At 41.2% G+C, this 23,974-nt stretch overlaps 2 protein-coding genes and 1 long non-coding RNA gene across 3 annotated transcripts; 1 reads left to right on the top strand and 2 right to left on the bottom strand.

Annotated features, from left to right (window-relative positions):
- Window positions 1–614: 614 nt before the first annotated feature.
- LOC309720925 (E3 ubiquitin-protein ligase TRIM21-like) lies at window positions 615–8,935 on the bottom strand. Its single transcript, XM_082558164.1, has 2 exons — window positions 8,828–8,935; window positions 615–4,084 (listed from the first exon to the last, which is right to left on the bottom strand). The coding sequence occupies exon 2, from the start codon at window positions 4,081–4,083 to the stop codon at window positions 2,428–2,430; it is 1,656 nt and encodes a 551-aa protein (XP_082414290.1). The 5' UTR covers window position 4,084; window positions 8,828–8,935; the 3' UTR covers window positions 615–2,427.
- A 3,615-nt stretch (window positions 8,936–12,550) lies between these two features.
- Window positions 12,551–14,461, top strand: LOC309720599 (uncharacterized protein). Its single transcript, XM_082557657.1, has 2 exons — window positions 12,551–13,008; window positions 13,895–14,461. The coding sequence occupies exons 1-2, from the start codon at window positions 12,749–12,751 to the stop codon at window positions 14,163–14,165; spliced, it is 531 nt and encodes a 176-aa protein (XP_082413783.1). The 5' UTR covers window positions 12,551–12,748; the 3' UTR covers window positions 14,166–14,461.
- Window positions 13,825–22,974, bottom strand: LOC309720600. The gene is made up of 2 exons (XR_014280540.1): window positions 14,913–22,974; window positions 13,825–14,769 (listed from the first exon to the last, which is right to left on the bottom strand). It is a non-coding gene; the product is annotated as an uncharacterized lncRNA (long non-coding RNA).
- Window positions 22,975–23,974: the final 1,000 nt, after the last annotated feature.

Below are 23,974 nucleotides of genomic sequence, written 5' to 3'. Positions count from 1 at the left end.
TGAATGAGTTCAGAAGAGATGAGTTTCCACAGTGGATCAATCTCCTGGCAAGAAACACACAATCCCCTCGATGCGAACATCAAAGAAGCATCCAAACCCGCTCCTTTAGAGTCTTACTCCTCACAGGCAGGCACGAGAACAGACCCGATTCCCCAAAAGCAAGCCAGTTCCTAATGAGGTTGGGAGATTTCAAACAGGGCTCAGACTCAGCTCTGCCCCCACAAAGATGAGAAGCAATGCATAAAATATGAGATGAACTGATCTTCTTTAACCTGCCGCTGTCTTCCGTTGGCACTTCGAGACACATTCATTGCTCTATATTCACAAGTTTGACCTAGATCTTTTGTGGATGATGAAAATCCTTAGAGCAGATGTTTTAAAAGATGTGCGCTTAGATTTCTACAGCTACCTCTTCCTTTATCCAGAATTATAAAATTTGGAACATTGTCTAACAGACCCAAGCAGCTTCTTAATGGATTTTTCCTACTTCATTACTCATTAACATTAACTATAAATCAAGGTGTGTAATTCCCTTATGGCAATTGCCGTTTATTAACTGATTATCTGCTGTATTATTATTGACAGGCACATGCAATAATTAATCAACCCTGGTAAAACTTTGCATGCTTATTTAATAATGATGGGAAAAAACAGAAGACAAAAGTCTGTAGTTTTTGTGGGGGTACAACTAATGGTCTAGTCTACATACTCTCACCAACTTACTAGAAAAAAGGGTAGTAAACACATCAAACAAGTCTTGTGGTTATATATTTAACGTTTAAGAGACATTTTTAAAAACAGGAGGTTTGCAAGAAAATATTTAAACACCACACAGAAAATTTGTGCATTAAGCTTTTTTCGATCTATTCTATATTCTAGATTTACCTTTATACACTCAAATTAATGTTGAAAGTAATAATCATCTTAAGTTGGTTTCCACTAAGATGACTTTGAATGAATGTATTCACAATTAGCATGCAAATGGCACCATTCACTTATGGCTTCTTCTTTATATGATAGCACTTTAACCTGTATTTGTGAGTGACACAGAAACCTGTATTCACATACAGTGATTTCCATGAGCCCAATAACGTCAATGACAGAATCATCCCTGTTTTATTGCCATATTGTGCGAGGGCCCAAACATCCCCTGCTTCATCTGTGTGCCCTTGGTATCTGACTCGCTTGCTCCCCCTTGTATTTTAAAGAATCATTCTTTTTAGCATGACATTGTGGCGCAACCGCTTTAGTGTCTGCGTTACAGACATATGGTCAGAGAATAAGGCATCCTCGACATGTAAGTTACATACGGATAACCCATAAGATAACACCAAGTCCAATGTGTGGGACCTTTAACAGACTGAACAAGATTAAAAGAGTTTACTAAGTCCATGAAGTTCTTAACCAGTGGCTTCCCTGGGCAACAGATGTGAAAATTAAAATCACCGAGCAGCAGGATCTGGTCGTACCATGATGCACAGTCAGCAAGGAAGTCCGAAAACTCGTATTAAAAATCCTTATTATTTCTAGGAGGCCGGTAAACTATCGCATACAGCAACAAAGGCGAGTGGCTTAGTTCACTAGTTCACACAAAGTCCAAAACTGGTGTAGCGTGTTGGTGAGGATAGCTGCCTAAAATCAAAGTGTGCTTTAAAAACAACAGCTAACCCCCTTCTACCACCAGAAGCTCTCGGGGCGCTAAAATAAGCACAGCCAGCCGGCAGAAAAGGCACTTAACTCACCAGGTGAAGTCCAAGTTTCAGTCAGACGGAGGAAACCCAACGCATGGGAAGAAAAGAAATCCTTCAAAATGAAAGTTTTGTTTGCCACCGATCTGGCATTTATTAAACCCAACCTGAGGGGAGCTGGGTCATAGACTTCTGTGGGAGCAACTACCCAATCCACCGGTCGAAAGGTTTGATTGATCCGCTCCCCGCCAACGCAGATGTCGACGGGAAGGATTTAAGAGGGCTCCTCTCGATAGAGCCGACAACGGGAACCAACCAGGAGTCCACAGAGTCCAGAGCAAGCGATGGCACCAGGAGTCATGGAAAAGATTGACGAATGGAGTGAAGATCGTGGGGAAGGTAAGAAATCCAGATTCTCAGCTTAACGAGGCGACGTCCACGGGGACCCCGTATCCTGCGTCGCTTCCACGTAGCTGGTGGCGTTGGAATGGCACAACACTGGCACGATGGTATTGCTTCCAGATAGGGAGGCAAAGAACCCTGGCTTCATCAAGCTGAACTAAAACTTTGGTGGATGAACCTGTTTTCAATAACGTCAGGTGATCATAAGACAGCGTGGAACTGACATCTTGCACAACGTTGGCTAAAAATAATAAAATGAGACAAATAAGAAAGAGCGGTAGACGGTGTGCCAAACACACAGGTGCCACCTTTACTTCAATCAGTTCATCAAATAAAATCAGTCATTGATCGACTCAGTTTGACTGACAGGACATATGATCAGAGGTGAAGAGTTGTTACCACCCTGATTCAGATAGGGACTGAAGTATGGGTGGAGTTTGTGAGTGAAGGAGCAGCCAGTAAAGGAGTAGATCAGAGCTCCAGTACCTACATCATAAAAGGAGACCAGACCCTCCTCATAATCCACAAACACCCCCACCTTCTCAGGGCCAGAATAAAGACAGAGACGGAATGAAGGCCCTGCACAGGCTCTGTATTCATTTCCATTCCTCAGCACTACAGTCCAGAGACCATACTGAGGTCTCAGCATAACATTTCCCTTCCTGTTGATCGACTCTCTGGCCACTCCCAAGTCCCAGTCAGTCTTTCCTTTAACCTGAACCTCAAAGTAAAATCTGCCTGAAGAGAAACTCTGCGCTCCTAAAACACAAACACAAGCAGAAAATCTCTCTGGGTTGTCTGGAACATTCATCCTCACATCGCCACAGTATACTTGCTTCCCATCATCAGACAGGATGAGATTAGGATACGCTGTATCAGGATCCAGAGTCACATCCACTGCATACTGCTGGACCGTCTTCAGCTCAGCCTCAAACAGCTTCTTCAAGTCTTTCCTGAGTGTCTCCTCCAGCTGAGCCACAGCTCTCACCACAGTCCCCTCATATGATGGTGGATGGACTCTGACCTCTGTCCAGTCCTTGGTGGGTGGAGCAGCTTTCAGGGACGAGAAGCTTTGGAGGAGGTGGAGGTGGTCTTCAGAGTGTAAGAGCTGCTCCACCTCAAAGCTTCTCTTCATCAGCTCAGAGACTTCCCGTTCCAGATCTTTGATGAGACCTTCAGCCTGTTTCTCTGTAGTTTCCTGTTTGTCTTCGATCTCCTTTTTGAGCTCCTTCAGGCGTCTCTCAACAGACTCCTTCAGAGCAGTGAGGACCTGAACACCTTCTGCTTTCTGTCTGTCTGCAGCACCTTTACTCGTCTTCACTGACTCTTTGATCTCTTGAATTTTCAGTTGTCTCTTCTGGATCATCTGTTGAATCACAGCCTCTGTCTTCCCCAGCTCTGCCTTCTTTCCTTCATATTCTTCTCTCAGAGGAACAAACTCGTGGTTCTTGTGCTCTAAAACAGAGCAGAGCATGCAGACACATGTCTGGTCGGTCTTACAGAACAACTCCAGAGGTTTTTCATGCTTCTTACACATCTTGTCTTCCAGGTTCTCCACTGCATTAATCAGCTGATGTCCTCTCAGAGCTTTCTTTGTCAGATGAGGCTCCAGGTGAGTCTGACAGTAGGAAGTCTGACACACCAGGCAGGACTTCAGGGCCTTCAGTCTGGTTCCAGTACAGACGTCACAGTGAACTTCTCCTGGTTTAGCAGCTTGTTGCTCTGAGCTGCTGCTGCTGGCTTTCTGCTGAGCTTCACGTCTGAACTGAGCAACCATCTCAGAGAACAAAGTGTTGATGTCTAGTTCGGGTCGTCTCTTGAACACTCTGTTACACATAGGACATTTATGTCTGCCATTAGTGTTCCAGTGCTGAGTGATGCAGTTTTTGCAGAAGTTGTGTCCACATGGTGTGCTGACTGGATCAGTGAACACATCCAGACAGATGGAGCACAGAAACTGATCTTCAGATTGCAGGTTACTGGCAGCAGCCATTCTGAGGGAGAAGGAAAAGAAAAATAAGTTTTAATTTAATTGCATGTTTAAGAAGAAAGAAAAAGGAGTGTGTCAGTCTTTTAATCGTTTTGAGTTATTGCTGTGATGAGCAGATGAAGCACTTTAACCCTCTGAATTAACAAACCTCCAGGTGAGAGTGAAAAATGTGGAAATCACCAGAATGATGCCATTTGTCAAGGCCACAACAGACATGATTGGCAGAGTTTCTACTTTCTGATGGTTCTTGGACCATAACGTTCTTGAGCAAAGTAAAGCAGCAGCAAATGTTCTAAAAACAACAAAACGTGTTCTCAGTTAAAATTTGAGTAGAATTTGAGTAGAACTTGGAAACTCCAGAATATTGATCTATTGGTCCGGAGTCTGCGATTCAGTGTTTGATGTTCTGGTTAGGTTTCTATTCTTTGATGTTAGTCATGGTTCTGTTTCCTTGCTCTTCCCGGTTTAATCATTTGTGTTTCCTGTTCGCTTGTTTTATTAGTCTTTAGGTTCTTGTTACTGTGTCTCACCTGTGAAGTGTGCCACTTCCTGTTTTATTTTGACAGTCCCCTGTCTCACATGCTTTGTGTTCAGTTTGCTTTCCCTTTGCTCATTGTCAGGTTGTCTGTTCATCTTCCCCATGTTCCCAGTCTCTAGTTTTTTCCGCCTTCCTTGTGCGGTGCTCTGAGTTTAGCTTCTCCCAGTTTACATTAGTTATTAGTTTTTCTTATTTTTGTAGTCTTGTGTATTTTGCCTAAATAAACGGCCCGCCTTTTGTTTGTCTCCCTGTGTTGTCAGTACCTGGGTCCTCACCCTCATCTTTGATGACAGTCTACTGATATTGTTGGTGTAGTGGTAAACTTGTTCACAGTAGCTCAGTTCAGAATGAAATTTGAAAGGAAAAAGTATTTTCTTCATTTTTTCTAAGAAATCCATGTTAAAAGTGTTCAACATATGTTGTTTGCAATATTTTGAAATTCAACTATATACAATTAAGAAATTGTCATTTGTTGTCTTTTGCATTGTTCAGATTTTTATTAGTGCGTGTCCAAATGAGACTTTACAGGATGAGTTTGCTCAGCAGCATTAGACACGCAGTAGCCTGGCAACCTGTCCAGGGTGTATCCCGCCTCTCAACCTGTATCATCTGGGAGCCTGAATTTGATCAGTAGTCATGAAAATGGATAGATGAGGTTTGCTGATGGTGTTGCACCACCCTTTATTTAACTTCCTGTTCCTGTTTCAATTGTTCATGATGAAAATGGTGGTATGTGAGACAGCTCAGCTAACAAAACTCTCCTCACTCTGTGACAAACACTATTTCCTCTCAATGCTTCACAATAAAAGTTTGCCTGCGCTTTGCTTTTAATGTGAAAGAGCTAAAGGAAACAGAAGCACTAATAAGAAGAGGAAATGTGGAGTCAGCCTGAAGTCAAAAAGATAGGTGCGTTCCAAAGAAACAAGGTCATTGAGGCACGCAAACCCCCTGACTACGTTAACTGAAAAATAAAACAACAAAAAATTAAATAAAATATTTCTCATCAGATTCCGACAACTAAAAACATGACATTTACCTTAATTGGATGGCCTATATCAAATATAACAATAACATTTCTTGCTATTGCCAATATTAAGAAAACTAAAAAGGGTTGCCATGGTAATAAAAGAAATCACCATGTCTTTTCCTACAATTTTAAAATTAATGTGTAGAGCACAGCAGGTTCAGAACAGAACATTTGAACTTTTTTCTTGTTTTAAGCTTGTTTGTTTTGCAAGGAACTGAGCTCTCTTTGCAGCTGAACAGCTCCACTCTCCTTTCTCTTCAATCCACTCTACAACAACAATCTCCTGCTTCCCTTACAGATTCATCCATATCCAAGTTGTTTGTTTTGCTCTGCCCTGCCCTCTGAGAAACCTGACACTGGCTCATTTGCATACTAACAGTGATTGGATGTTTAGCTGCAGGGAGCAATCTCTGCGGAGTGCTGTGTGAGTCTGCGCACAAACTAGTGGTGGGAATTCTGGCTCTTTTTAGAGAGCCGACTCTTTTGGCTCCCAAGCGGTTCTTGAGGTTATTTTGTTGCTTTAATTAATTTATTATGAACAACAATATAAAATTATGCACAAAATGAATTACTAATGTAAAAAAAAACGTGTTTTTATTTATATATGTTTATTATATAAATAACACATATACTTTTATTTATTCACTCCACATAAAATGAAAAAGATTATAAAATATTATAATTATATTATATAAATTATAAAATACAAAAAGAAACTGTTTACAATTCAACTTTTAACTATTTAAATTTTCAGTTTTTTCCTTTTAAACAAATTTAAAGCGAAACAACACAAAACACTGCAAACCACAACACAATAAAATATAGATTAAAATATGCAAAACCAAAAGAAACAAAATGCACCTTCATTAATATCACACTCAGCTGTCTGTGTGTGATCTTCCCATTGCACTGATGGGCGGACAGTTCTCAGGTGCCTGTGCAGGTTGTTTGTGGAGCTGGCTCTCTGTGATATCCTTTTCTTGCAGACTCTACACTCTGCCTTTGCATTCTCTGTAAAATTGAAATGGTTTCAGATTTTGCTTCTTTTCTTGGCGTCACTCATTTTCCTTATGATACCTCTCTAATGTGTCGATGTTGTTGCCCCTGGCTCTCTTTCCCTCTCTTCCTCCTGCTCTGTTTGTGTGCTACTGCTGCTGCCAGTGTAACTACCGCCCCTTCCCCCAGACCGGGGTGAGAGAAAGAATAGAGATTGAAAATGTGACATTATTTCCAGGGCAAAGCCGCAAAGGATTGTAGGTACGAGTGGCAAGTGGTACTAGCCACTATCGCTGAAAACAGTCACACAGCGATAAAAAGAAACACAAAGAATGGCAAGAAGCTGTTGTATTATTAACTGCAATAGCCGGTCACATGACAGCCACAGAAAGCCGTCAGGTAATGAGATCAGTTTTAATTGGATTACGTCGTTGAAGAAAAATTGTTCAAGCCATGTTTCCGAAGTAACAAAAAGCCGACAGATGGCCTGGATTGCACTCATTCGAAGACCAAATATAACGTTCCAGAACACTCCAGCTCACATGTTAGTCTGCTCCAAGCATTTCCACAAAGGTAAGTCTTTTGTTGTAGTTATTACGTAATTTATCATAACATAATTGTTGATGTAGGTTACAAATAAGTCTTATATTGATTTGAATTGAATTCGTTGCACTATGCTGCTTTGTTTACTGTGGCTTTGCGAGCTAATGTTTGTTGTGTTTTGGAGGAAAACCAGCCTACAAAATGCTGGAATGCGATCCAGACTGGGCCCCCTCTATCAACCTGGGTCATACCGAGTTTAAGCCTGCTACCACAGCGAGATTTGCTCGGTTATGAGAGAGAGTGAGATCAAAACAGCCACAAAAAGTCCCGCATATATGTGCTCAAGTGTTGTATTGACGCAATCAAGTGATGAATAACTGTTTTCCAGTATGTTGTTTTGATATGTTTTTTTTTTGTTTTGTTTGCATTGTTGATTTGTTTTTCACCGAAGCAGCTAATAAAGCACAATGGAATATAATTTTGCCTCTTTCTTGTAAGATTCTATAATAGAATGAAACAATAATGCCAGTTATAAATCAAGACAACAAATTGAATGAATTACGAAACACTTATTTTATTTCTATTGGATCTGAAAATGTTGTGTAAAACTACAACCTGAAAAGACAAATAGATTGCGTTGGCCTGTACAGGAGATAAAGAAAAAAAGAATTAACAACAGCTGTGAAATGGAATAGTCCAAATCACCAAAGTAAACTGGACCAGGGCTTGTTGCAGGGATCTGAAGTTACTAAACATTTTATGAGTGTATGCACTCACACTTAGGACCATAAAATAATAAATATGTGCGTGATGCAAGTTGGGCAGCACACTAACGTCTCCTTCCGGATATCATCAGGTTCCCCCAGTTCTCCAGTTCTGCATGTTGTTTACGTGCCCCACCCTCCCTCCCTCCTTGTTTTCAATTCTGTAACTTCTTCATTTCTATTTAATACATGGGGATCTGCCAGGCCCGGGAGCCATCGCCAGTCTCCGTCGAGGTCTTCCCCAAACCGCAGCTCAATTCATGTCAAAGCATTCACTTTTAACTACTAAAACGCTGTCAAACCTAAAATGAGGATGTGGGCCCAGCTAGTGAAATGTTCTTTCTCAACTTCTAAAAGCTTGACTTAAGGGGCGTTGCCTCCTCTTGTATCAGTGTAGAGCCAGCCCCGTTCATATGACTCATTTAAATGTCCTCCTGAAAGTGAAACTCTTACACACATATGGTTTAAGGCCAGCTACAAAAATACGTCTGTGCACAATTTTCAGTCTCAAACTGACTCTGAGCCTCTTTCTTAGGTTTTTGTTTGTTTTTTATGACCTCCATAAAACACTGGTGTTTAAGTAAGATCAGTGTTTTCTAGTCTTCTGCAGTTCTCAGTGCACAGCTCTTCTCTTTTCCTAAGTCCTTATCATATCTCCTAACAACTTTTCCTTGACCTCAGTGTTTTCATTGAGGTCAAGGAAAGCAGGTTAGGAATATGAGATAGGAGGTACTTGTGGACACCCAGAGGTTTATTCTCCTGAGCAGTGCCACAGCGAGACTCTTTCAAACAGCAGCTCCATGTTTCTACAGTAGATCAGTGGCTATATGAGGACATTTCTATTGAACCAATGTGACTGTGATGAACAGAGTGACTCACCACTGTTGCTGAGAAAAACCTGATGGACTCGGCTGAATCTTCTTTCAGAGACAAAGAGGACGCAACTGCAGCTCTGCTCCCTCATACATTCCACTTCTTGCTCCGCCTCTGCATGTACATGTTTGCATTTCCTGCATTAGAGGATCAGCTGGTTTGTAGCCGCCAACTGGTTTAGCAGGGGGCAGATGTTAGAAATTCTCTCCTTTCAGCCTGCTACAGGTACAGGCGACATCAGGTTAAAAGTTGTTCATCTACATTTCTGTATTTTTATTACTTAAAATATGTAAATATACTTTTATGTTCATATATATTTGTATTTTCTAATTAGTGTTCTTAAATATATACAACAATAACATTAATTATGATTAATTACAGTATATTGTAATTAGCATTATAATGTTATCATTATTATTATCATTATTATTAGTAGTAGTAATCTGGATTAACCGACTAGCCTGGCTCTGGTCGTTGACGCTGTGAGGGGAAGTACGGTGTACTTCCAGCGCATCACTACCAGCGCGTTTCAGCCTGCCGGCCACCGTACTGGTGATGGGAATTCCGGCTCTTTCTAGAGAACCGAAAGAGCTCTTTCGACTCCCAACCAGCTCTTCAGGTTGTTTTGTTGCTTTAATGAATTTATCAACAACAATATAAAATTATGCACAAAAGGAATTACTAATGTAAAAAATGTGGTTTTATTTATATATGTTTATATATAAATATATTCAATTTAATTTTATTTATATACCACCAAATCACAACAACAGTCGCCTCAAGGCGAGGTTTGGAGTTTGTACGGTGGCCCCTAGAGACAAAGCACGTACAAACTCCAAAACACATATAAACTCTAAAAAGCACGTGCAAACTCCAAAGCACATTGCTAGCGTTAACTGAACTTCCAAAACAGAGCTACCTAGATCACTTAAATTACACAGTTGAAAGCATATGTGTATTCTTTGTTTATTTATACACAAACACTCATATATATTCAAATAGAAAAAAAAAAAAAGTTCATTTACGTGTTACTACCACACACCAAAACTGGGGTTGGTACTTCCTGGCTTGTGTAACAACTAAGTAACAAAAGCTCAACACTGCCCCTAGCACCCTGGAGCACTTCCGTTGTGCTCCAGGATGAGTTTGTACATGTTTTGGAGGTTTCACGTGTTTTGGAATTTGCATGTGTTTTGAGGTTTGTATGTGTTTTGGACTTGGTACGTGCTTTGTCTCTAGGGGCCTGTAGTAAATATACTTTTCTTTATTCACTCCTCATAAAATGTAATAAATAAATTATATAATACAAAAAACAACTATTTACATTTCAACTTTTAACTATTTAAATTTTCAGCTTTTTCCTTTTAAACAAATTTAAAGTGAAACAATACAAAACACTGCAAACCACAACACAATACAATATAAATTATAATATGAAAACAAATTCAAATTCAAATTCAAATTTTATTTGTCACGTACACAGTCATACACAGTACGATATGTAGTGAAATGCTTGGACAACTGCTCGTGACCTAAAGAGAACAAAAAAGGAAAAGGCTATGAATAAGATAGGAAATAAATATGAAAAATTAAAAAGGGTAAATTTAACTAAGAAGGAATAAAATATAAATTAAGGTTAAAAATGAAATAACTGTACAACACAAATTAGAATGAAGGGTAAATTTAACTGGGAAGAATAAGATAAAGATAAATATATAAATTAAAGTTGAAAATAAAATAACTGTACAACAAAATACAAAATACACAATATAGAACTATATAAGAATGTATGAAGAAATATAAATGTAAATAAATATATACACAATAACAGCAGCTGTACAAGTATTAACTGGAAATGAAGAATATAGTGACCAGTGTTGTGCAAAACCAAAGTCCAGAAAGTCCAGTGTGTGTGTAAGAACTGTATGTGTGGGTCAGTACTGTGTGGTGGTGTGATTGAGAGACCGTATCGCCTGCGGGAAGAAGCTCCTCCTCAGTCTCTCTGTGTTGGTCTTCAGGGAGCGGAATCGCTTTCCTGACCTCAACAGAGAGAACAGTCTGTTGTTGGGATGGCTGAGGTCCTTCACGATCTTCCTGGCCTTGGTCCAGCACCGCCTGCTGTAGATTGAGTGCAGGTCAGGGAGCTCGGAGCGGATGGTGCGCTCAGCTGACCGCACAACCCTCTGTAGAGCTCGTCTGTCCTGCATGGTGCTGTTCCCGAACCAGGTTAAGATGTTTCCCGCCAGGATGCTCTCTATGGTGCACGAGTAAAAGTTCCTGAGCACCTTGGAGGGCAGTTGGAAGTCTCTCAAGCGTCTGAGGTGGTAGAGACGCTGTCGGGCCTTTTTCACCACGGTGTTGATGTGACAGGACCATGACAGGTCCTGCGTGATGTGAACTCCGAGGTATTTGAAGCTGTCCACTCTCTCCACTGGGCACTCGTTGATGACGGGGGTCTGGTAGTTCCTCTCCTGCTTAGTGCTGAAGTCCACTATCAGCTCCTTTGTCTTACTGACGTTTAGAAGGAGGTTGTTCCTCTGGCACCAGTTCTCCAGATTCCTAATCTCCTTCAGGTAGGCCGTCTCGTTGTTATCAGAGATCAGGCCCACCACGACGGTGTCGTCAGCAAACTTGATGATGGTGGTGGAGCTGGTAGTGGCCACACAGTCATATGTGTACAAAGAGTACAGCAGGGGGCTCAGAACACACCCCTGGGGGGCTCCAGTGCTGAGAGTGGTGGAGGCTGAGACATGTCCGCCCATCCTTACTGCCTGTGGTCTGCCAGTTAGGAAGTTGGAGATCCACTGACACATAGATGAGCTGAGTCCCAGATGCTCCAGCTTGGTGGTGAGTGTGGAGGGAATTATGGTGTTAAATGCAGAGCTGTAGTCTATGAAGAGCATTTTAACATAATTCCCCCTTCTAGTGTCCAAGTGAGTGAGTGATGTGTGGAGGAGATGAGAGATGGCATCGTCTGTGGAACGATTTGGACGGTAAGCGAACTGTAGTGGGTCCAGTGTGTCTGGTAGTGAAGAAATGATGAAGTCTCTGACCAGGCGTTCAAAGCACTTCATCACTACTGAGGTGAGGGCTACAGGGCGATAGTCATTGAGAGAAGCAGGGTGGGGTTTCTTCGGGACAGGAACAATGATGGACTCTTTGAAGCATGTGGGGATCACCGACTGAGATAAAGAGATGTTGAATATCTCAGTGAACACAGGAGCTAGCTGGTATGCGCAGTCTCTTAGGATACGACCTGGGATGCCGTCTGGTCCTGCTGCTTTCCTGGTGTTCACTCTCTTGAAGGCTCTCCTTACTTCATGCTCGGAGATGACGAGCACGTTTCCAGTGCTGGCAGTATCTTCCTGTCTGCAGCCGTTAGCGCCGCTAACACTAGCATTGTTGGAGACCTTAGCACATGCACAGAACATGCACATTCTCTGTCATATGGGCCTGCATGAATAAACTTTCTGAATCCTTTATCATCCGCAACTGAAAATAGTTGTTTATGATTACTATACCTTTCTAATGTGACGTTGTTGTCCCTGGTTCTTTTTCTCCCTCTCTACCGCCCCTCCCCCCTCTTCCCAGCGCAAAGCACAAGGCTCGCATGCGGAGTGAAGCGGAAAAAAAGTGAGAGAGAGAGGGTGAGAGAAAGAAAAAAAAACCCCACGGCTCGCTATAACGGTGTGTTCACACCGAACGCGATGGACGCGAATAAAACGCCCCAAACGCCCCTAATTTGACACGTGTACATTCGCGTCTCAACGCGTGTCCAAGAAAAATCCATCGCGCGTCAAAATATGATATTTTGACGCGCGTGAACCGGAAATGTGGGAGGAATGTGGGAGGGAGTTGTGCCAGACCGGTATCTTTGCAAGATGGCAGCTATCGAGCTAGCGCTTGAAGAGAGAGTCTCCCTTCTCTATGTACTGTGGAGAGCAGAGCAGCAGCGTAAAAGACGTCCTCGCCGTACCTGGGTCCATCAGGTCCTCCAGAGGCATGAGCAGTTTGGTGAGTTTCACCACTTGCTCCAGGAGCTGCGCCTGGATGACGGCCGATTCCAGCGCTATCACCGTCGGCCAGTTTGAGGACCTGCTTTCCCTCGTCGGTCCCAGCATTGCCCGCCTAGACACCAACTACAGACGCTCAATCCCACCTGCAGAGCGCCTGTCCGTCTTCCTGAGGTTAGTAAAACTATTTAATACGGTAGTCCTTTATTGATATCTGTGCTAATATGCTAATCCATCCAGTTATACACTGCTAACATGGATGTGCTATGCTAACAGTGAATGCTGTCGGTGTTTACTGAAAGCAAACTGTGGTACAGAGACGACTCTTTATAATATTTCTAGTGATACTCAGAAGCTCTCATCAAGTCCCGATTTAATTCGATTTATGCTGTTATCAGTGTTTGCATGATAGCATGGCTGTGGTGTCACATCAATGTATGCGCTCGGTGTTTGCTGATATCAAACTGTAGCATTAGGACCACTGAGTTAACCTTTGTAGTGATACTCACTCCTTTTTATTTAAACCTGGTTTAATTCTGGGATAGTTGAATATTTGTATATAATCCCTGCAGCTGTCAGACTCTATAGCAGGGGTCACAGCCTTTATTAAAACAGAGTTAGATAAAACTGAACAGTTTGGTTCATCTCTAGTTACATGGTTCTATCTTGATAAGCTGTCTTATCACAGATTAATTTTTCAAAAATATTAATGATTTAAGCAAGGAAAGGGCTACATGTCAACACACAACTCTTTATTTCTATTAATGTCTTACTTCATTCCTACCTGATTGACATGTTTAGGAATTATGAGTGATTGGCTCACTGTAGTTGTGAAAGTTGCTACCAATCAAATTATGATATGTTAAAGTTAAAACAAAACACAACTGTTTTAGATATTATCTAATATACATTTTGTAATTATCCTTATAATTACAAAATGTTTTATGTAAGATTTAAGTTTTGTGATTTATATCTGACATCACAAAAGTATTTTGGAATTTGAATAATGTATTTTGTAACTGCAGTACACATAATACTGATTTTGAACAATTTTGTCCAGGTTCCTTGTCACCGGGGACTCCTTCAGGACCATCGCGTTCAGTTTCAGAGTCGGTGTGTCCACGGTGAGCCAGATCACCCCCCAGGCAGCGACGTCCATCTGGGACTGTCTAGTGGACGACTTCATGGCTGTGCCTTCACCTGGAGACTGGCGGTCCATCACAGAGGGATTCCAGGAGCGCTGGAACTTTCCTCTGTGCTGTGCAGCTCTGGATGGGAAGCACATCCAGACAAAGGCACCCCATATATCATATAGGAGACACACACATTGATATACACTAAATATTCATTTCATTTCTTTTTTGTGGTGCCCAAATTGATGCACCTGCTTGATTTTGTTTAAACAATTATTGCACACTTTCTGTAAATCCAGTAAACTTCTTTTCACTTCTCAAATATCACTGTGTGTGTCTCCTGTATGATATTTAACTGACATTTTTTATTGTAACAACCAACGATTTATACAGGAAAATAATGTCTATTAACAAGGTTGCCCAAACTTCTGCATCCCACTGTATCAGTATATTTTGTCATTAGTATAATATGAAATAAATTCTACATGTGTCAAGTCGTGTGCCAACATTTGCTGTGTAGTAGAACTGAGACATTAGTCATTATAAACATTTATTTGAAATAATATTAGAATTCTCAAACAGAAAAACATTAAACATAAATATATAAAATATAAGTATTTACAGAGAGACAGGAATAAAAAGGACCAGCTGCTCTCCAGAGCAGGAACAAGGCTGAGGAGGAAATGCTCCATTGGAGACTGGTGTGAACGCTTCAGGGACACCAGGATGGCCAGCTCCACCGCCGATGGACCGTCCTGGGACCCGTCCCTCATCTGCCTCGGAGCCGTCCTCCTCTGTGGGCCTGTAAAACAGCACAAAACACAAAGAAATGAGAAGGCTGCTACTAGATTTTAATTTCAACATTGAAAAAAAAAAAAAACAATAACAGGATATAATCAGATTGGTTGTAGATATTTAGTAAAGGTGATCACAAGGGAATCCCACCGACTAAAAAGGTATCAGTGCTTGCTGTACATATCTGTGGGTGCAGCAGCAGGAGCTCAGGGACTGGGGATGCTCTGCTGCAGAATCAGTTGGTTCTATCAATACAGTATTAAATGTTAACAGGTTGGATATAATAATCGTAGAGTAGACAGTGGTCCCTCATTTATTGCAGCAGGGGTTCTCAGAATAACTAGCCCCTGGTCACAGTTCTCACAATTGATTCTCAAAGTGCAAACCTTTGTAGATTGCAAAACGTAAAAGTATTATTATGCCGCGGTTTGTCTTCATCTGCCCGCCACTTTCGTGCGCCTTTTTCCCTCACGGTGCAGGTGTCTATTTCCGAATGAGGCTCATAGTTATGGGTGTTTTTGTGCTGTTTTTTCTATTGGACGCGATGGTTATCAAAACCAAACGTGATAAATTTGGCAAGCGCAGGAGATTTGTCAATCAGGCTGCAGAATGCAATGCTGTACTGTGCAATAAAAAATCAGCGAAAAAGCAAAGCAGTGACGGATGAACAGCGGGACCACTGTGTGCTGTTTATTAATAAACAATAAAATATATTCCTAAATGACAACATGCATAAAAGCAGAACGGTATTTGTACGTCAGTGGGAAAATAGCGGTGGCTTGCTAGCTTTTGTGCGGCTTCCCCGGGTCAGTGAAAACTTTCAAAAGAGAAATGAATGAACTTACCAGGTTGCCCGATCTCTTTACATATCTTCCTCCAAGCTCGGTCCTTTTTATTCCTGTCTCGGTACTGAAAGCAGCTGGTGTTGTACAGCTCCGAGTTGTTTGCTACCGCATTGATTAGCCTTCCCCTCCATTGAAGTATGAAAGGCTTTGGCTGGATCTGCCCCTTTGACCTAGGTAACAGCCACGTCACCAGGCTCCTGATTGGTTGTCGCGGCGCGATTTGACGCTGGAGTTCAGATTTTTCCAACTCGAGCGGTAGACGCGAAACGCGCGTATGCACAAAATGCAACACAAAAACTCACGCGCGTGGTTTTATTCGCGAGTCAAACGCGCCAGACGCGCTACACTGACGCGCGTTTCACGCGTTTTGGCGTTTTCGCGACGCAAATCTGCTTCCGAATTTTCGCGGGACCCGCAATCGCGCGTCATCGCGCCTTTCCATTGACTTTACATGTAAACCTGACGCTCTATTCGCGTCCATCGCGTTCGGTGTGAACACACCGTAAGGAGTCGGCTCGCGTCGTTCACGTCAAAGATCCGGCTCTAAGAGCCATTTCGTTCGCGACCGACACATCACTAATTGTTTGAGCCATGCTACCAGACAAATACCATAAAGCATTTGAAGAACCTTTACCCCAACTAATTTTTAAGATAATGGCATCCAACTTTCCTTTTAAGAAGCATATTTTTTTCCCTTTTTTTTTTTTCAGGATGATCTGAAATTGGTCAGGTTAGAGGCATTTGATGAAATAAACATGGGATGACCCAGTGAAGAGCTTCCAGCTGTGAATCATAGGCACAAAGTTAAGCCTTCAGATTCACAAAGAAATAACACTTTCCTTACGAATTTTTGTCAAATCTTTGTTCCACTGACCCAATTTTAGGCCCAAATTTAAGGCTGCTGTTGTTTTGTTTTTTTTACAAGAAAACTCAGTTGGCTGGACTTTGTGCTGCGTGGCACTGTTCTGCTTCAACTGTGCATCATGAAAACCAAAAATGAATTCTTGTATAGCTGTATGCATCTGGGTCACTCTGCTGCTATTTTACTTGAAAGCGCTCAAATAATCCTTTTCAGGACTTTGTTCCATATGTCCACTTCTCTATAAAATGAAGCTCACTGCTGAATAATTCACCACCTCTTGGAGTTGAGTTATAGAACCAGAGAGGGAATATTGTTTTCTCATAGCTGATACCCTAACAGAGCGATCTCTTCGAGGAAACAAAGTACTCACGCATATAATATTCCTAAAAACAGAATCATATTGAAATTTTAGTAATCTGACCAGCGTCTTAAAAATAATCGAAGCTATGGCTCCCATAATACATTAAAAGAATACTAACACACACACACACACACACACACACACACACACACACACACACAATGTAGCTCAACTTAATGTGCTTTGAGGCCACACAGCAAAAATGGTACATTCTTAATCTTCATGCCAGATAAGTCTACACACAGATTTCTGTATGCTGCAAAGTTGGTTTTTTTGGGTATAAAAACTCAGGGCTGATTTATCTCTACAGAAATATCAAATTAATTTGTCACTTTGAAATTTGATAGCAGGTGATTAGTACTTTAAAAATGTAGGCTAAATTATTTGCAAACCTTTACTATGGTTATCATGCAAGCAGTGGTTTCTAATCTCCTACTGAGGTCTTTACAGGTTTTTATATCGGGAATAGCTTACTGTAGTATTTATGCTAGGCGAGGCTATTAGCTACCACGCTCTCCATTTAAGTGCAACTGTCTTTGTAAAAGAGATAAAGACATTTATTTTTGAACAAAACACCAAATGTGGATTTAGACTATCCAGCTTTCTTCACCATGTTTGTGTTCAGGATATTTTTTTTAACACACTTAGCACAGCTACCTAATGCTAAAGCATGATAAAAACTACACATTAGCATCAGTGGTTCTTGACTGCAGCCTGCAGTGTACTAAGTAGCTACTTTCCCTTGATGTCATAATTTTACTGAATGGCTCCTTTTTAAGAATTGATGAGATTTAGCTGAATCAATTTGTTGAGAGATACAGTAATAGAGATCTGGGGGTGGGGGAATTGGCAAATTTCAATTACTTAATGTCCAAACAGCTTGCTAGTTGCAGCTGATAATTTAGAACTCCGGCTCCTGATTAAAAAGGGGGGGAAAGCAATGTAGCAGCAGCCAAAATGCTATTAGTGAGTTCAAAACTGAATGTTTGAAAGCTTACTAACCAGGTAAACATCATTTATTTAATATGTGTCAAAAAGTGACTGAATGATGCACCAAAATGTACGGTCACATCTAATATCGCACCAAGATACCCAGTTTGTAAAACTTTAGGTAAATAACTATAAATTTGATATAAATGACAGTGATTATTTAAAGCAGTGGGGTCTTAAATGACAGCATGACAGTGGGAGCTTTACATCCCAGAATGCTAAATGGCTGTTTAACTGCAGGTACTTGTCTCCCTCCGTCTCACCCACCTGCTCCAGATGGAGGTAAGAGATATCACAGTGTGTGGGCTTCATTGCTGGAAGCAATTAATTCCACTAAGCAATGGGATGGTTTGTCAGTCTAGCTTGCATGTCTTTTGTATTTGCCTCTCATATGGCTGCATTTAATTCAAACGTAAAAGGGGAGTGTGCGTCATTACAGAGGTCACATTTCTTCACACTGAGATTATCATTTTCTATATGTAGCGTAAACAAACAAGCCTTCAAATGTGAAAAATCAGTTCCCAATAAATTAGTTTTAATAATGACTTACTACAGTAACAATTTGCAAGTAATGAAGTGATTCTTTTTTTAAAGTATCAAAAGTAACTTTCCAGATGAGCTAGCCTAACCTTCATTCACCCCAAACCTGACCTGGACATAGCTGGAAGCCTAGTCTCATTATGAGGAGATTAGCTGTACAGCTAGGGTGACTCTAAGAGGATCGGATGGCCTCGAAATTCTCACTCTCTTCTGACTTTGTTATCTGGTTTCACCCCCACCTGTCTATCTAGGTTTTCCGACGCAGTGAGGGTCGGAAAACCTAGTTCTAGTTCTAATTTCTTTTCATTATCTATCATCAGTTTCACTGCAGGGGCCATGCTGTTATATCAACTGCCAGACTCTTCTTCTTTCTGGCTGTTGGAGGTAAATGCAATGTATTTGTCAACGGCAAAAGTTGCCTCAGTGTATCCCCCATTCTGTAATTCATTTGTATTTGAGCTGGTGTACATTTTTCTCTTGTGTCAGTGTTTCTCTGCATCAAGATTAACAAAGAAAATCCTTGAGCGTTCAAAGCTGGTTGTCTTTCAGGAGGTTATTTAACTGCAGCAATCAATCTGCAGTGCCAACATAATCAACCACAGGCACTGCACAGGCAAATATTGAATATACCATTCGCAGTAAAACCAGAACATCAATAGAAGTAATGAGATATTCTGCGGATAGCTCCTTTGTCAATACTTGTTGTATTCCAGTTGACGTGTGACATTTACCTGACTTTTAAATACTGAGTGTGTTTCTATCCACTTCCTGTCTGACTTCCTAGTCCTCCAGAACATGAACATGAAATACAGAGTTACTATATTATCTGCCACCAACTCGCACTAATCCAGGATTTTGCAGTCCCGTTGCTCGGATGGTTCTCACCTAGTCTGTTATGACCTTTTGTCTTAGAACTCCTCACTGTTAGTGTACTGTGTTCTTACTTTGTAGCTTTAAACTTCTAATTCTTGTCTCAGACTGTTTCTTTTAAATCTTTTGCTATTATTACTCAGCACACATTGTTACTTAATATTGTCTATTCATCTGAATGCTTCAGTGCATTTCACTCTGCTTGGTCAAAGCTGGTTTACTGACCCTGCAAACTGCTGAGCAGTAGTGCAGGACCACATTGCAGCAGTGTGATGATTTTTCAGACTGAGAGTTGTTTTCCATGTGCCTGTGGGTTTGTTTTTCCTTTCTCCCATAGTCCAAAAACATGCATGTCAATTGGTGATTCTAAAGTAGGTGTAGGTGTTAGTTTTGTGTGCACTATTAAACCAAATTAATTTCGTAGATGATGTAGCAACTTCTCCCTTCTTGAGTTAATGAATCCATTTGTGATTAACTTGAAGTGTTAGCGCCATTAAAGGTATAATTTCACAGTATATCTCCACTTGCCCATTAATGTTGTAGCATCCAAAGAAAAGTTTCTGAAGGTCTTCTAAATATTATATCATATTATAATAAGCTGTTCTGTGTTTCCTACAGTTCAGTTGCTAAGGAAACTTTTATTTATGAGAGGTTGTGTTGATTGCTGCACTGAGGTAGTACAGAGTGTGCAGAATTGTAACAACAACAAGCTCAAGCAGTATCCGGTTGTTCAGTCTGACATCACTAGTAGGGTTGCCAACTCCCTGAAAAATAAATAAGGGACACCTCGTGGCCAGGGCCGGGCAACCCAGTTGTCTTCACCCTTCCCAGTGTGGTAGCTCTTTTTTTTGTGTGTGAAATTATTTTTTAACCATTTGACTTGAATTTGATTTAAGCAGATGCATATTCTTTGTGATATGACCATATGGGAAACAAATGATCATTTAGCCATTTATTTTTAGCTCACAATGACAACATTAACACAGTAAAACAGGTCTCTTTCTTAAACAGAAGCCTGTCATGCTTAACTTTTGAGAATATAAGTAAATCTTTCTTTAAAAGAACTCTGTCCTACTTAACTTAAAATTATATAAATTAATAGAAAGCAATAGAACGAAAAATATTCTTGTAACAGTGCACATTTAGTGCATTTAGTACAGTTGGCTTCAGTTGAGGTATTATTTCAGCTTTTCTAATGCTAATCAGCTGCTCCTGTTTGTAAACCCACTTGTTCCCATGATTACGCATCTTAACTCATCATCATTATTCATCTATGTATTACTTTTATGTATTAGTGATCTATTTGTTGTAATCATCCATCCTTGCAGTTGTTTATTACACAAAATAAATTATATTATTACACTTCTGGCCACATAGCGCTGATATTCACTGCACATGCCCATATTAACCTTAACCAGAGGGTTTAAAAAAACAAACCAGTGTTTACATACCATATCTGCTTCTGCCGTGGCCTGGCGGACAAAAAATTGGTAAAGGGTTCCCCGAGCTTTCATGCCCCTCATGTTCTTCATGTGCCCACCAATAGAAGCATGCCTATGGAAAAAGTGCGCCAGCACACAGTGCAGTGCGCTTTATAGTGCACTTTTCCAGCCAGGTGTTTTCCTTTTCCCATTCCTCCCTGTACTTTTGCAGCCTTTTTTTTTTCTTTCTCTGAGCGAACAAACATTGCTGCTCTAATGCTGGGCTCACACTGTGCGATTTTTGGCCCATTTTGAGCCGATTTTTGAGTCGTGCGACCGATTTGGTGATCAGCCCGATTTTGGCCTTCATCGTGCGTCGTGTAGTATACGTGGGGTAACGAGAAGCGATTAACACCTCACGACCAGCTCCCGATCATCAATCGCTCGTGAGGGTGTCACCGCAGCTGCTCACGCGCAAACACGTAAACGTCGGTGAAAAAGACGTTGCAGCACAGCTGTGCAGCGTGTGATCTGGACACAAGCGATGGAGGCACAACTTGTAGAACTTTGGAAAGCTCATCCGAGCCTTTTCCATGTGGCATCACAAAATTATCACGACCACAACAACCGTGAAAATAGTTGGATTTACATTGCTGCTCAATCACAGCTGCCTGATCAATGTTTTTCATTAGCAATTTAGCAAAGTTGATGTGGTGGTGTGTGTCTGTGTGAGTGAAAGACAGAGAGAGCGAGCGACAGATTTTCTGTTATAACCTTCATTTTATGGACGCACAGTGTGCCGTCCGAGACTTGCACCGCAGTGTCGGCGTTTGTTTCCCTGTTGGCCATGCTTGTTGTTGTGGTCATCGGTTGTCTTCCGGTATTTTCTCCGTAAGCGACCTTTCCTCAACCAATGAGATGAGCGGTAATCTGACTTGTCATACTCGAATTTTCATAAGTGTGCTGTCAGCTCATTGGTCACAAAGCAGGAGAGGGGCTGGGAATTATGTTTTCAAACAAAGTGTTAATTCCATTAAAAGTTATAGACTACTTTTGATTCTCACTGTATTACGGGACAAAGTGCGTCCCTTATTAGCTCAATACGAGACGTGTACTTTTGTTTCTAAATACGGGACGATTCCGTTTTTTAAGGGACGGTTGGCAACCCTAATCACTAGCCGTGTCTGGACCTAAACTCCGCTGCAGGTCCATATATCAAATGATCACTATGGCATTACTGAGAGTTGAAAAACTGTCTAAAGTCTTTCATCTTTAATAAAATGATCAGCGTTCTGCTCTACCAGGTGTAACAATTGAGTTTAACATCCAGGCATCCATGAAAACGGAATTTATGACATTTAACGGAGTTAGAAGTTAGCAGGGAGTTAGCTCGCTAGCTTCTATCTAAATACAATATAGCATGTCCTGACTGCAGGGTTTTGGAAACAAATTAAAACGTACAGCTCTGTTATCACTTCCAGCATAAATGAAGACAGAAAACTAAACAGCAGTGACGTTTGTAGGGTTACTGAAGTTTGGTTAGCTGGTATATAATGATGTGCTACGTGACCGCTAGCAACACAGCTATAATAGCATAATATAAACAAGCTAACTTTTTTTCCACTCGATAAAAGTTAACGTGAGTGTTCTCGGTGGTCAGGAACAAATGTAATCGCATGGCAGGATGCTGTAAAAGGACCAAACTTCAGCCAGGAGAACAACTGAGATAATCCATCCACAATACGAGGTTAGTCATTCATATACTGCTGCATGGGCTGAGCTGTAGTTACATCCTAAGGTTTTAAAAACTGAGCTTAAATAAATGATTAGCGGTAATTCATGGGGCGATCGTGGCTCAAGAGGTAGGAGTTCGCCTTGTAATCGGAAGGTTGCCGGTTCGAGCCCCGGCTCGGACAGTCTCGGTCGTTGTGTCCTTGGGCAAGACACTTCACCCGTTGCCTACTGGTGGTGGTCAGAGGGCCCGGTGGCGCCAGTGTCCGGCAGCCTCGCCTCTGTCAGTGCGCCCCAGGGTGGCTGTGGCTACAATGTAGCTTGCCATCACCAGTGTGTGAATGGGTGGATGACTGGATATGTAAAGCGCTTTGGGGTCCTTAGGGACTAGTAAAAGCGCTATATAAATACAGGCCATTTACCATTTAATAAAAGCCGAGGGAGGTCAACAGTGATCACTGACTGTTTTAGGAGCTTTTTGAGATTAAATAGAAGAAAATACATAACATTAAACATGTTAACGACACAAAAGCCATATTAAACGCAGACTACTTTAGGCCCGGAAGTAGGATTCGTCACGTCATCACTTAACAATCGGATAGATCTACCAGTAGGTAATTATCATAAATGTTTCATGCAGCACAAAAGCACATGTATAAATGTATAAGATGTCATTTGAGAAAGTATGCTAACGTTACTTGTGGCAGTAATGGAATGTGTTTTGAATTACAGTACTTTTGTGTCAACAGAAAATGAAAACAAAAAAGTATATATGAAAATGACATTTTTTCAGGATTTTGGAAAGCAGGGCAGCACGGTAGTTAGCACTGTTTCCTTACAGCAACAAGGTCCTGGGTTTGAATCCAACAACTGGCTTTCTGTGTGGAGATTCCATGTTTTTCCCTGTGTCTGTGCTTGTTCTCTCTAGGTACTCAAACTTCTCCTCACAGTCCAAAGACATGCAGTTGGTGGGGTTAGGTTAATTGGTGACTCTAAATTCCCATAGGTGCGAATGATTGTCTGTCTCTCTGTGTTAACCCTCTGACAGACTGAGGTTGTACCCTACCGCTCATCCCATGGCACCTGGTATTCCGGCTTTCTTGGTGTGAGAAGGCAGACAATGGTAAACAGCAAGTATTACCGTGTGTGCTCGTTTGACATGTTTGTACTGGCTTATCTGGAGTTAGTTTGGTAGGGATTGGATCCTATTATTTAAAATATTGTTTTTTATGTATTTGTAATTCTGTGATTTTAATGCTAACATGTGTCTAGCTAACCTGCAGACTAAAAATCCAATCCACAGCACCATGCTGGTCTTGTCAGTGATACCAGATGTGATTGATCGAAAGTAACCAAGTCTAAATATGACACTTATTTCTTATTTTTTTCTTACATTTTGGAGGCTGATTAAAAGCAAAAATGAAAAGAAGCAGCGTTTTATATCAGTATAAATCAATAACCCAACACCAGGATTTCTTTCCTATGCACTCCTTTGTATAATATGTTAAAAGGTTTCAGTCTTTGAACAGAATGAAAAGTTTAAACAAATCTGACAAGGACACCTTACCCTGTCAGAGTAAGGACACTCTGGA

The sequence above is a fragment of the Aulonocara stuartgranti genome (assembly GCF_965226115.1).
Source record: "Aulonocara stuartgranti genome assembly, chromosome: 13".
Taxonomy (NCBI): Eukaryota; Metazoa; Chordata; class Actinopteri; order Cichliformes; family Cichlidae; genus Aulonocara; species Aulonocara stuartgranti.
The sequence above is the reverse complement of the archived record's forward strand: the minus strand, read 5'-3'. Positions and strand labels throughout refer to the sequence as shown.

What these genes read in the sequence shown, in the direction of transcription:
- LOC309720925 (XM_082558164.1), bottom strand. Translation starts at nt 4,083, where the DNA reads ATGGCTGCTGCCAGTAACCTGCAATCTGAAGATCAGTTTCTGTGCTCC.
- LOC309720599 (XM_082557657.1), top strand. Translation starts at nt 12,749, where the DNA reads ATGTACTGTGGAGAGCAGAGCAGCAGCGTAAAAGACGTCCTCGCCGTA. An exon ending in CGCCTGTCCGTCTTCCTGAG is followed by an intron (nt 13,009 to 13,894) that starts GTTAGTAAAACT and finishes AATTTTGTCCAG; the next exon opens with GTTCCTTGTCACCGGGGACT.